General features: G+C 49.8%; 1 protein-coding gene across 1 annotated transcript; it reads right to left on the bottom strand.

The window, feature by feature from the left end:
- Positions 1-4,453: 4,453 nt before the first annotated feature.
- Positions 4,454-11,942, bottom strand: bcap31 (B cell receptor associated protein 31). The gene is made up of 8 exons (XM_076026739.1): positions 11,787-11,942; positions 10,332-10,431; positions 9,628-9,728; positions 9,374-9,518; positions 7,691-7,826; positions 6,580-6,706; positions 6,199-6,299; positions 4,454-5,482 (listed from the first exon to the last, which is right to left on the bottom strand). The coding sequence occupies exons 2-8, from the start codon at positions 10,421-10,423 to the stop codon at positions 5,456-5,458; spliced, it is 729 nt and encodes a 242-aa protein (XP_075882854.1). The 5' UTR covers positions 10,424-10,431; positions 11,787-11,942; the 3' UTR covers positions 4,454-5,455.

Below are 11,942 nucleotides of genomic sequence, written 5' to 3'. Positions count from 1 at the left end.
TCATGGGGCGGGCAGTCAAGTAAAGTGAGTTCTATAACGATGCAGTTGAGGGCACTGTCTGAACAGCAGGGGCGCTATTGATGTGTGGACAATGGCATTTCTATGATGGTAAACGTAGGGATAACAGATGAATATGTTTCATATATCATCTGAATTCCATTCATTTCGATGGGGAAACTTCAAACTTCTAAAACTCATCAATCGAACGCCATAGACTTTTGGAAACCTGATGCGTCTAACAAAATTTGACCCTTTTGACCAAACCGAGAACTAATTCCAAACCAACCCAAACCCTGATCCAAACTTCAACCATCACACCAAACCACAAACCTAAGATCAACACCCTTCCCAACCTCAACCCTAATCACAACCCAACTTCAACAGTAACCCTGACACCAACCCCAACCCCAACCCTAATCCCAAACCCTACGTTAACCACTACCCCATCCCTAACCATAACCCTAACTACAATCTCAACTCTCTGCTCAGAAAGCTGGAGGAGAACATCAGTTGGGCCGGTATGAAGATCAAGCCATCCAAGTCACGCAGCATCTCAGTGGTGAAAGGAGTGCTTACTGACCTCAGATTTTTCATTGGAGATGATCCAATCCCCACGATAACTGAGCAGCCTGTAAAAAGCCTTGGAAGGTGCTATGATGCAAGCCTGAAGGACAAAGACCAGGTAAAACAGCTGTGCACAGACATCACCAAAGGCCTACAATCGATTGATAAAACCCATCTGCCTGGCCGGTTGAAGACCTGGTGCCTACAATTTGGGTTGCTACCCCGGATGTTGTGGCCCCTTGCAGTGTATGAGGTCCCCATCTCAACAGTGGAGAAGCTGGAAAGAGGAGTCACTGCATATATAAAAAAGTGGCTTGGGGTTCCACGCTGCCTTACCACCATTGGCCTCTATGGAGATGGGGTCCTCAAGCTGCCCCTCACCAGTCTCACGGAGGAATTTAAGTGTGCGAAAACACGACTCCAAATGAAGCTGAACGAGTCCAAAGACTTAGTGGTGAGGGAGAATGCACCAATCTTGGCAACCGGGCGCAAATGGAGACCAGCAACAGCAGTGGAGGAGGCAATATCAGCCCTCAGACATGCTGACATTGTGGGACATGTTCAGCAAGGAAGGGGGGGCCTTGGACTTACACCTAGCCATCCAACTTGGGCTAAGGCCTCCACTCCACAGCGGAGGAAGATGGTGGTGGAGGAAGTACGCCGTCAGGAGGAGGCTGTGAGGTGGGCCAGGGCGGTGTCCCTTGGCAAGCAGGGGCGGTGGACATGATGGGAAGGTGTGGAGAGGAGGAACTTCAGCTGGAAGGACGTATGGGCAATGGAGGCAAGCCGCCTCAGCTTTTTGGTCAGCGCTACATACGATGTCCTTCCGACACCAACCAATCTCCAGCAGTGGATTGGTGAAGACCCGCAGTGTGCCCTGTGCGCCATGCCAGCTTCCCTCAGGCACATTCTCACAGGGTGCAAAACCAGCCTCGGCCAAGGGGACTTGGCGTCACAACCAAGTGTTAAAGGCCCTTGCATCCTCCCTGGAGGGCAAGCGCATTACCAACAATTCCCAACCACCGCCAGTTTCCAACCCCCCATGGGAGACTGCGTTTGTCCGGGAGGGGGCTAAGGTAATCAGGGGCAGCTCCACACCATCGGAGAGAGGCCAGCTGTGCTTAGCTCGCGACTGGAAACTGCTGGCGGATCTTGGACGGCAGCTTGTTTTCCCTCCAGAGATTGCCATCACCAGCTTAAGACCTGATTTAGTGCTCTGGTCCCCCTCCCTAAAGAAGGTTTACATCATTGAACTCACCGTGCCTTGGGAAGAGGCAGTGGATGAGGCAAATGAGCGGAAACACCTGCGATATGCCGATCTAGCTGCTGAAGCTCAACATCGTGGCTGGAACACAGAAGTACACTCAGTGGAGGTCGCGTGCAGACGTTTCGTGGCAACATCAACTGCCAAACAAATGAAGGACATGGGATTCAGGGGCCAGAGCCAGCGTTCAGCCATCAAAGCTGCATCAGAAGCAGCGGAAAAAAGCAGCCAATGGCTCTGGCTGAAAAGGAAGGATCCCTGCTGGGCTCCAAAAGGCCAAGCCTAAAAGGAAGCGTCTTCCTATTTAATTGGGCTTGGGATGCAAGCTCAGGTTTGATCACCCTGGAGCTGGCCGCCTTCGGTGAGGGTGTATAGTTTTAAATGGCTGAAACACTCCATGATCTGAAGGAATACTACTGAAGATGCATCCCAAATTTCAAACAGTTGTTGTTTTTAGTGTTCACCAATGAACTTTGCATGTGCTTGCACAAAGGATGTTAACACCTCGTCCCGTGTTTTGGAATCAACCGTAACCCCAACCCCAACTTTCTAAACAATTAAAGTTCAGAGTTCTATCGGGTGAGCGCAACAATTGAATTAATTAAACAGTCTTTAGGGTAACTGACTAAATCTGAACCAACAAATTGCCAGACATCCATGGCACTGAGTGGCATAGGCTAACAGGTGACAGCACTCCTGTGCAGCTCCGCTCATAGGATCAGCGCCAGTGAACACTTTCTGGGATCAGGGATGCAAGCGATGCTGGCAGACTTTTTTTCAGGGCTTCTCATGATCAAACCTTTTGGTCATGAGAAAACAACTTTTTGCAGGAGCCATTAGTCAATTAAAGGAGGAAGAAGAAGTCCAGCACCAAACATCTGGCCACCTTGTGTGATGTCAGGCTATTAACTGTTGTTTTTTTCGGGGGTCAAAAAATTAAAAGTTCCCGAAACTCACTGTGACGACAGTAATATGAAATCTCAACATGTCTGAAAATCGAAAAAGAGTCATAGTGAACAATTAGGTTTTAATTTTTTTTTCTTTCAAAATAAAGCCGAAACTAACCCTAAGCCCTAACCCTCACCCCCAACCCTAACCACTAACCTCTAACCGTAACCCAAACCCAAACCCTCAGACTTGGATCAGCCAACTTACCTATTAAAATTTAGGTACCCAAAAAGCGTGTAACAACTCCAAATGGCCTGAAACTTACTCCTAATTCTCCATATTCTGGGAGTAACCTTCTTTCAACCACACACGTTTATCATTTTCAGATACCAGTTGGGTTACCCAATGCCACCCATTTCTATGGGGACACTTCAAACGTCTATAGCTCCTTAACTCTACGTCTTGGAAACCACGCGCGTCTTCTACAATTCGACCCTTTTGAAAACTCTGACGTGGTTGAGGCAGAAAATTTGGTTGTTTCATTGTCTGGCGGTTCAAAACTGCTGCAGGTCACTGCTTGGCAGGGGAATGTCTTTGGCATCCTGTCATCTATCTCTGGCCCAACATCAGCTCGCCAAAACAGCCTCGTCCACTTGTTTACAAGCCATCTCGGATCGTCTCCTGCTCCGCCGAGATCACGGCCTCACTCTGCCTCCAGTGAGGTTCTGACCATCCCGGACTTCCACGAACAGAAGCCCGAATTAGTGGAGGCTTAAAAAAAGTTCCTGGCCCGAGACGGTCGTCCCCACCTTCACCACCACCACCACCACCACCACCACCAGCACAGCTCAGCAGTCAGCACATTTGGACAGAAGGCGCTCGGCCGTGAAAGTCGATCTGCTGAGGCAGCGATGCGGCTCAAACCGGTTTCTAATGCCAAATGGCCGTTTGGAGCAGCAGCTGCCCTATTAAGACAGAGGGAGAGTGACAGTGGGACGCTAAGTTTAGATCCCAGACAGACAGATAGAGAGACAGACAGTGCGTTGTGCACTGACAGGATACACAACTGGCGGGAAGCAAGCTAGCTAGCTAGTTAGACAGCTTGCTTCTTCTTCTTCTGGCTCTTCCCTTCAGCTTGATTCCACAGTCCCAAGAAGTGAAGTCTGGGCTACAACTAAACTCAAACTCAACATGTCTGAATCATAGCCAACAATATCAGCAGTGCAGTTTAAGGTTTTATTTCTATTTATTTTATTTGTTGTAACTTTTTTCCCCCCAGTCCTGTAGGCTGTAGGCCTGTAGTGATGTTAGCTCCATCAAACATGCCAGCAAGAGATTAAAAATAGCCAGTCACAAATTCTCTTAGCCCTCAAGCTAACACATCTATAATATTAGTATCATGTTTGCGGTATGAAGATGATGATGTGATGAGCAGCAGGTGCGAGGAGCTTCCTACACAACCAGCGGAGCCACGCAAGGGTGGGCGGACCTTAACTAGTGTGTTCAACTCCAGTCATCTAAAGCCTTCAGTGCCTCTAGGTTCATCTTCAACTGAGAAGACGTTGCCCAGCTGTGGTCAGAGTGACACCGTTTACCTGGCTGTAGCTCTGCCTAGCTCCTCCCCCAGAGGACTCCGTTCGGCTGTGAACTAATCAGATCGGAACCATTACAAGACAGATCCGTAAGACTTCGACGTCTCACTTGGTGTTGCGTAAAGACACAAAAAGACCTGGGACGTTTGGTTGGTTGAGCAAATTTTATTTTTTTCATTTTTAAATCTTTTTTTCCCCTTGAAGGAAAAAAAACAACAACTACTGTTGAATGTTACAGAAGTGACACGGAAGATGCGCAAGTGGCCGAGTGACTCGACGCCACCGCCACGCAGACCTGCAGCAGCGGAAATAAGAGCCTGCGTTCACTAGAAAAATACATTTAAATCGAACAACATGTGCCAAAATACACAAGAGAATGACACGCAGAAAAAGCACCGAAACCGATGCACAGAAGTCTATTGCGACGTATGACGTAAAAAAAAAAAAAAAAAAAAAAGTGAAAAGAAAATGTTTGTTTGAGAGACAAAAATAAGCCGGTGCAAAAATGTTTCCACTGTTTACAAAGTCGTCTGCTCACATTCATCTGGATATTTTACAGTGAAGAAAGAAAAATTAAAGAAAAGAGAGACAGGTTGGATCCAGGTCAGGTGACCTTGGATGGAGCCAGAGGACATTCAGACGCCTTTCTAAACGGTTTGTTGCTTCCCGAACAGGAGAGAGAGAGTCGCCGACCTGGTGAGGTTCTGAACGACGTAAACACAGAGAGCGACACGACAGCACTTCCTGTGGAGACCACAAACAAACAGAAAAAAAAAAAAAAAAAAAAATACCTCGTCTGCAGGTCATCGCCATCGGCTCTCGCCTTCCTCAGAACCCGAGTTCAACCTGAACAGCAGCAGCAGCAGCAGCAGCAGCAGCAGCTTCTGTTCACCTGCACCACCAGGTGGCGCAGTGGAGGCGTCAGGTTCTGGGCCTGTCGGCTCTCTGGAATGAACTCGTTGGTTTCCATCCGGTCGGAATGCAGATGGGGGAGAGGAAAAAGGAAAAAAATGGAAAGGAAAAACAAAACAATCACAGCCCAAGAGTCCCACAGACAGGAAGTGACATCATGTGGCGAGGAATGGAAGGATGATGGTGGCGAGAGGAGGGAACAGGTGGGCCGGGGGGAGGGGCTTCCTCTTCCTCCTCAGTCCGACTTCTTGTCGCTGCTGGCCTGCAGACACACAGACAGAGAGCGGTGTGAGCGCCACCTGCAGGCTGCGCTGCTCACTACACCCGGCGCCAATGAATCAACCACGACCACGATCGGGAAACAACAAGCATCGCTGTTCAGTATTTGAAGTGCGAGCACGTTTGTGGTGATCAGGTCACGTGACCCGACGAAATCGGCCAACCGCGAGCTCAAAGACGCGCGCGGGCGGCCTCGCCCAATCGGATCGTCACATTGAACTGAAGACAGTAAAAAAAAAAAAAGAAAACATAAAAAAATATTGATCTAAAACTCTTCGACCGTATATCTAGAGAGTGTTACTTTGCTGGACCAATTGGGTCGCTGCAACCGCCCGGGTTCACGCAGCGCATTGAGAGCGAGCGAGAGAGAAAGAGAGCGAGCGAGCGAGGAGAGCAGCCGACCAATCAGAGAGCGACTGGGGGCCGTAAACACACACGGAGACGTCGACCGCCGGCTCAATGTCACACACATGTCCGCTGCCGTGTGTGTGTGTGTATTTCTAGGTGTGTTATATAACATCATCCGCTCGGCCAGTGCGTGCATGTGTGTGTGTGTGTGTGTCTCCAGTATCACTTTGCCACGATTATATTTTGTCGCTGCAGAGTAAAACACAGTTGACAGGTCAACTGCAGAGTGATCGATTGCATGTGTGTGTGTGTGTGTGTGTGTGTGTGTGTGTGTGTGTGTGTGTGTGTTACCAGCAGCTTGCTGTGCTCGTCCAGAAGCCTGTCGTACTCCACCGTCAGATTCTCGGCCTGCTTCTTCATGGCGCCCACGTCACTTTCCGACTTTTGCAGAGCTGCAAAACACAGAGAGAGAGAGAGAAGTAATCACAACCTGGGGAGAGGTGGCAGTGCCCTCTGTGACATCACCAAGGGCTGGTTAACCCAGGGGTGGGCAGACTTTGACTGGTGCAGACAGTTTTTTTCATGCTTTCCGTCGACTTTAAATTCATTATGTTTTTGTCGTTTCCTGCAGCAGGACGCAGGAGGCGGATGATTGGCGGTTGGATGCGTAACTAGGCTCCGCCCCCTTCCCGCCCCTCTTGCTCCCTTCACCCTCCCCCTCCCCCCTCTCACCTTTCTTGGTGGTGCTGAGCTGCTCCGTCAGCGTCTTCACCTCCTCCTTCAACGTCCGGTTCTCCTCCTGAGGCCCCGCCCCTTTCTTCCCGGCCTCCGGGGCCTCGACGCCGGCGTCACGCAGTTTCTGCGGAACGACAGGAAGTGGTTACGACGCCACGGCTGGAAAAAAAATATAAAGTCTCAATTTCTGTTTGGAAGCGCCGCCGGCACGCAGGACAGTTTTGCCGGGATCACCGCCGCTGCACAAACAAATAAAATAAATCAGAAAGAACTGCAAAAAAGGACAAAACAATTTCACATTACATTTTAAATAAAGTTAAACGTAAACACGCCGATCAGAAGGTCCTGTCAACACCGAGACACGTGAGGGCTCGACTGTTTATCACGCACAACCGTAAAATGTAACACAACCTGATACAACACACACACACACACACACACTCATATCCCAGAAGATACAGAGTCACATGCTGCACTGCAGCATCACATAACTGACCTTCAGGAGAATCTCGTGCACGCACACACACACACCAATAAAACAGGGGTGAACAGGAAGTGACATCACACAGCTCCGGTCTTCTCATTATGTGCAAAAGAACAACTTGTTTGTACATAAAACTACAGTGTGACACCGCAGCTGGAGGCAGAAAACTAATTTTAGTTACTACAGTGTGTGTGTGTGTGTGTGCGTGTGTATGTGCGAGAGAGAGAGAGAGAGAGAGTGTGCGCGTATGTGCGTGTCTGTCACATGCAGATGAAGCAATTTCTCCTTTTAGCTGTGCAGAAACTCTTAACCCCGGACGAACCCCGGTCAGATTACCCCAGTGTGTGTGTGTGTGTGTGTGTGTGTGTGTGTGTGTGTGTGTGTGTGGAGGTGCACACACTGTCACAGGGGCACTGAGTGTGAACTCAGGCTCCTCTCGGCGGACGAAGACCGCTGCTGCCCCCTGGAGGTGACGAGGACAAACGGCAGGATGTGCAAACCGGGACTGTAAAGTCACAGGCCGAAACTGGCACACACAGAACTGGTTTGAACCAGTACAGAACCCGGCTGTGTGTGTGTGTGTGTGTGTGTGTGTGTGTGTGTGTGTGTGTGTGTGTGTCTCACCTCCTGCAGCAGCTCGTTCTCGTCCATGTACTTCTTGGCGGCCGTGCTGGCTCCCTCCGCCTGCTTCTTGAAGGCCTCGTTGGAGGCCATGAGCGAGGCCTGCTGGGAGAGCAGCGTGGCCAGGCGACGCAGCAACCTGCGGGGGGGGCGGGGGCGGAGGAGACGCATCAGTGACACTGTGCGGCACACAAACACAGCGACTAGGGATGCCAATTATCCATCAATTCATTAATCGTCAGTTGATTGACCTCATCGATCAGCAGCGACTTTTCCCGAGAACCTGCATTTCACACTGAAAAATGTCTAAGGTCACATTATTTAACCCTTAAGTAAAGTTGAGGGTCCAATGTGACCAGTTTTTACATTAGAGAACACGAAAAACACCCCAAACATTCAACCTCTGACCTTAAGTTGACTTCTAATGGGTCACATTTCCACTTTAAAAAGAAAAAGAAAAAAAAAAGTTGTTTAAAAGTAAATTGTTCTTGGTATATTATGACCATCACAGTATCTACAGGTGAATTGCTCTTTCCTGCCACTGCACTGTTATAATGGTATTAACTACCTGTGTAAAAAAAGGTTCAATTATTCGCGACTAATTGATTTTAATCGACAGTCGATTAATAGTAAACAATCCCAACATCGACGGCTAGAAACACCGCAACAGTGCAAAAATGTGACACACACACACACACACACACACACACACACACACACACACACACACACACACACACACACACACACACACACACACACACACACACACACACACACACACACGTCGCTGACAAGCTGTGATGCAACACTGAGACACAGCAGGGGGCGCTGTGAGAGAAACATGAGCCCAGTGGCCCCATTCCTGTAGCGCTGCCAGGGGTTCCGATGCACACTGTGGCTGGGAGACAGTGATTGGTTCCCGTGTGCAGACCGACCGCACCGTGACTTCCCCTGTGTGTGTGTGTGTGTGTGTGTGTGTTCGTTGGCTGCTCCAAACACCAGAGGAAGAGTCGCTGCAGCAGCAGCAGCTTGGGCGGGTGAATCCACATTTGGTGCCGTTGAGCGTGTGTGTGTGTGTGTGTGTGTGTGTGTGTGTGTGTGTGTGGTCCCAATATGGCCATCAGTTAAAATAATCCCATCAGCTGCCACAGTCGGCCCCGCCCACCGGTCACACCCTTGGACGGCTCGGTCTAAACGCTGGAGCTCCTCCTGCGGAAGCAGCTGCTGCATCACATGTTGCACGGCAGCTGCTGCTGCTGCTGCTGCTGCTGCTGCCCTCTACAGGAGGAACGGCACTGACTCAGTGCAACATGAAGAAGCGGGAACGTTCTCAGTCTTCACACAGGAAGTGCTCCCAGCTTCTCCGCCCGACGACAACAAGCGCTCCGGCCAATAGCAGAACGCCGGCTCAGCGCCGCGCACGACCATGACCACGGCGGCATCTGACCCCCGACACCGAGAGGTCAGCCAACCAGGAAGCAGACAGGCTTCACACCTCGGACGGGCCGACCAATCAGGTGCAGGCTGCGGGATTTGCGAGTCAGTTTCCATTCACAAATGTTGCAGCTGCTCATTCCTTCCATCCTACTGTAAAATTCCTGTGTGCTTAGATCACCGTCCTATTGAGGGCGTGTGTGTGTGTGTGTGTGTGTGTGTGTGTGTGTGTGTGTGTCTCACACTCACAGGCACAGCAGCAGGGCGAAGCCAGCGATGTACTCGTTCCTCTGAGCTCTGAACAGCTTCATGTGGATGTGTTCGATGGCCGTGGGATTGTTGGTCAGGTCCACCTTCTCCGTCACGCTGTACTTGGCCACCTCGCGGAACGCATCTTAGAGCACACAGTGAACTCGCATCACAAACACTGTGTTGCACAGTGGGCGGGGCTCCTTCCAAAGACAGTAGGGGGGAGGAGCACAGACACACACACACAAACATACCGATGAGCAGGAAGACGAGGATGGCGATGGCGACCATGAAGGAGGTGTTTCCGTACAGCGCGATGGTTTTCACGATCCGGGATTTAAAGATCTTGTTCCACCTGAGAGGGTCACATGACCAAGAGTTAGTTAGTCAACGGCCGCGTTGCTTTAGCTGCGATAAAATGAAAGCAGCCAATAAAGGCAGGTTGGTGGCAGGATGGAGCAGAGGCCCACTGAGTGGTTGGGGACCCTGAAACTCTGGTGCCACCAAGTGGTCAGAGAGGGGAAAAAACAAAACACTGAAGAATGTGTGAAGTTTAATAAATAAATGAATGAATAATTTAAATGTATAAAATTAGCTCATGCTAATCAGTTTTGCACTCACTTATGTAGCCTTTGCACGGTCATTCTTTATCTGCACTACTCTGATGTAGCGCTGTATACCTTTTTTTTTTCTCTCCTTTCTTATCCTCACACCGTGGGCCATCGAAAATTTGAATGCTGTGTATATGTCACATATATTGTAGGATTAGGCACGAAGCTACCTTGAGCCTCAAGGCTGAAAACGCTCAGAGGCGTCCCCACAGAGCTGCTCTGTTTCAATCAAGGACTTACAGCTGAGGCCGAGATAAAACCATCCCATGTGTTGATAACGTGGCTCCACCATGATAACAAGAACAACCCCCCCCACTGCCAAAAACATATAAGAAGTGCTTTCAGACCTCTTGGGTGAGATGAAGGGGATGCAGAGCAGCAGGACGAAGAAGACCTCCATGTAGAGGAAGGTGGCCACGGCCGTCCACTGCAGACTCATGATGACACCTGGAGCCGTGCAGGAGACACAGAGAGGAGACATGAGGTCGGCCATCGCGTCGAGAGCATCGTAAAGGCGGAAGCGACACCGAGGGCTTCGTCAACCTGTTTTTGGCCAGCTTGCGCGCAGTCAACGAGAGTTCAGGGTCATGTGACTCAATGTCGACCTAAACTCGGAGCGGAAGACTTAAGAGACCGCCGATGGCGCTCGCATCAGGAACAGCTAACAAACATAAAGAGCGACGTTGTTGCTTTGTGAAGTAGCTGCCTGTTGACTGTAGGCAAAGAAACCCAAACCAAAAAACACACTGATCAACCAATTACTGCAAGACTGTCAAGCCACGATCATTAGAGGCACAGCTGCACGACCTAGTTGGGTGTAATTCACTCTGCGGAACATGCAGGGGGAACAGTCAGCGCATTGTTTTTGGTCATTAAAGATATTTCATAAACACATAAAACCCTGGTTCGATTTCCCAACAGACTTTTCCACACTGGATCAGCAACCGCAAGATCACGGCGAGCTGTCACTTATCACAAACGCTCTCCCTGTCCACTCTTTTTCCCATTAAAAACACGAATCTGCGGCGCTGGCAGAGTTTCACGTTGATCCTGAAGCGTTGCATGCAGTCTGGCCCAGATGACGTCATCAGTGCTTGACAGTGGAGGGGCGTGGCACTGGCAGCTGACCGCATGCTGCAACTCACGGTGACGTCTCAGTAACGACGAGAAGGCGAAGACTTGTTTTGATGGATGTACCTCAAACACTCACATATTTACGCGCCACTGTGGCCTCTTTGTACACTTCGACGCGCACGCGAATCTACGTGTCATGATGACAAGCAGTCACAAGATAGAAATGGAGATGTTATGATAACATTCACAGTCCACACTTTGGGTTTTTATGAGCGATCAGGTTTGCTCCGCAATGTTGTTTACTTGCTGCGTCTTTAACGATAAAATTCATCCATATGCCCTGTAATACATTATCGCTGAATATGGCTGACAACCGCCGTTTATTGCTGCGTTTGTTTAATTGTCTCGACTTTAAGTAGAAGTCGTGTGTCTCACCACACTTGAGTTAGCACATGCTAACGTGACATAAACAAAACGAAAACGGCAAGCTGCGAGGCTAAACCGACAAGCTTAGCACACATTCCACGCATTATTATTATTACAATTTTTATTTTGATCGTTATCTGGCTTTTGGCTCAGCGGTGTTGAGGGGAGAATGTTAGTGCCGCGACTGCTTCTAATTAACATGACGACACTTCGGGCGCGACTTCGTGGAAAGGTTAGCGAGCTAATTGGCTAAATCTGCTGAGGCTCCTATCTCCTGACGTGACGCTACAGCTCGGACTCACCTCAGAACAGCACCTGGCAGACACGAACTCAAAGAAACTCCACAAGGCCGCAGTTCAGTCTCCTGAACTCTGCACAACTACCCAGGCTGTCAGCTTTAGCCTTCCAGTCTAGCTTCCGGTTATTATACTTCCGGCTTCCGGCGGCTAGTGCCAACT

The sequence above is a fragment of the Nelusetta ayraudi genome, unplaced genomic scaffold (genome assembly GCF_046127955.1).
Source record: "Nelusetta ayraudi isolate G7.1 ecotype Tasmania unplaced genomic scaffold, CSIRO-AGI_Nayr_v1 ptg000019l, whole genome shotgun sequence".
Lineage (NCBI taxonomy): Eukaryota > Metazoa > Chordata > Actinopteri > Tetraodontiformes > Monacanthidae > Nelusetta > Nelusetta ayraudi.
Note: the sequence above shows the minus strand (reverse complement) of the source record. Positions and strands in the feature narration are given on the sequence as shown.

What these genes read in the sequence shown, in the direction of transcription:
- bcap31 (XM_076026739.1), bottom strand. Translation starts at nt 10,423, where the DNA reads ATGAGTCTGCAGTGGACGGCCGTGGCCACCTTCCTCTACATGGAGGTC. An exon ending in AGAACGAGCTGCTGCAGGAG is followed by an intron (nt 6,707 to 7,690) that starts GTGAGACACACA and finishes GTCGTTCCGCAG; the next exon opens with AAACTGCGTGACGCCGGCGT. An exon ending in ACGAGCACAGCAAGCTGCTG is followed by an intron (nt 5,483 to 6,198) that starts GTAACACACACA and finishes GTGTGTCTGCAG; the next exon opens with GCCAGCAGCGACAAGAAGTC.